Source organism: Paracoccidioides lutzii (assembly GCF_000150705.2).
Source record: "Paracoccidioides lutzii Pb01 unplaced genomic scaffold supercont2.56, whole genome shotgun sequence".
Classification (NCBI taxonomy): Eukaryota; Fungi; Ascomycota; class Eurotiomycetes; order Onygenales; family Ajellomycetaceae; genus Paracoccidioides; species Paracoccidioides lutzii.
Genome location: NW_015441002.1, coordinates 40,609 through 42,291, shown reverse-complemented (window position 1 = coordinate 42,291; position 1,683 = coordinate 40,609). Strand labels below are relative to the sequence as shown.

The following is a 1,683-nucleotide window of genomic DNA, read 5'->3' as shown; positions in this document are numbered from 1 at the left end:
TAATTTCCAAAGTCCCATCACTGCCGGAATGGCTCTTCAGGTAGTTTGTTTCACAAGGAGATGTGGGTATGCTATTTGATAGTAATTTGGTCCTTCAATATCAGCATCAGACTGTGCACTCTCACAGCAACGCCAAAAAGAGAGAGAGGAGAAGAAAGGAGCAGCACGAGACCGTCAGCTACGGCCTGCTCCCAATCCTTCCTCTATGGGAAGCGGCGAGGAGGGCTGAATATTGGCGCCGATTTCGTTGCTGGCTGGCTGCCTGGTTAGCTGGAGGTAGAATCCTTTGAATGGAGGATATCAGTGTTGCCAAAATAACTGCAACATTAAGTTGAACTTTTTAAATCTAGACCTACTCAGTTCCGTGGGGACGAGACTACCCCTTCGATCAAGTTGTAGATGTGAATCGAACCAACACAGTAAATCTAACCGACGGAGCTGTTATTGGGTTTCCCCCTCAACATTTCCCCTACTGCTGAGGAAACCCAGCTCGCCCCATGGGCAGACCTAATTCACCCCGTGATCTACGTGTGTGAGAGGCATAGGTAGGAACTTGAGAAATGTGAAGAGGGGAAGAAATAGAGAGGAGAGAGAAACTAGGGAGACGCACTTGAACAAATAGTGGCTTGACGATGGTAATCCAAAGATTGGCATCCATGGGAACGAAAATGCGCTTTCCCTTCTGCCATTGGACAATGGCGTTGAGCTTGAATTGAAATTGAGCAGCGCCCCCATATGCAACCCGCGGGCCACCGTACGACGAATCCCAATGCCGTTGGAGAGGGGCATAGTGAGACGGCCCAGTCTAAACGAAAAAATCATTCTGCTTCGGAAGAGCTAGAGATCCTCTCATTTCCTTCGTCGGATGACTTGGTCAAAGGGAAGGTGGTAATGGAGGAGAAGGGAAATGACTGATTTGTGACTGTACTGCGTTTCGTCAGATGGCTATTGGTATTGTTGTTGCATTTCCCTACACGATGGAGACCTTATTGAATAAATCCGAGAAACCATGCCGTATATAAGAGTGGTGCAGCTTGAAGTTCAAGGATCCTAGATTCAGAAAATTGAAGATCTGATTTTCGAGAATGGTTCCTTGCTTGGATAGGTTAAACAAAATTGCGCATTACACAATGACGCATTGACGCCTGCTGATCGTGTTGCACAACATCCAGCCGTATCGAAATCTGACCCATGTCGAGTTCCAGCCTGGAGGTGGAGGCTTGTAGATGACGTTTAAGTGGCGACTATGGTAAATCTTCCCTATACGCTCCATTAGCCCGTCTATGTATCGAATAATCTGCTGTCTTTGGGCTTCGGATTGTGTCAGGAGGCCCTCGTAATAGGTTAGTAATTCAATATTTATTTGCGCCCTGTCTTCCCGGAGGTGCGACAAAATGTATAGAGAAATCAGCTTTCCTTTTCGTGATAACAAGTTTGCTGATCTCATCCAGCGCTGGTAATTCATAGAGAGGTTATTCATAGTAGCCACAAACACAGTCCAGATAAATTTCAAGCGCTTCTCAAAAGGAAGCTCAATACCACAAAGGCAACCACGAAATACATTTATTCAATGATACCTTTGCCAAAACACTCAGTAGCCCGTTGTCACACTTCAGTGAACGTTGACTGACTGCGAGGCATGATGGCGCAGGTCGTCATCTGGCTTGGGTAAAACATGCCTGG

General features: G+C 46.6%; 1 protein-coding gene across 1 annotated transcript; it reads left to right on the top strand.

Annotated features, from left to right (window-relative positions):
* Positions 1-735: 735 nt before the first annotated feature.
* On the top strand, positions 736-915 carry PAAG_08963 (hypothetical protein; the record flags this gene model as incomplete). Its single annotated transcript, XM_015846684.1, has 1 exon — positions 736-915. One exon carries the CDS (start codon positions 736-738, stop codon positions 913-915), a length of 180 nt encoding a protein of 59 aa, XP_015701605.1.
* Between the last annotated feature and the right edge of the window lie 768 nt (positions 916-1,683).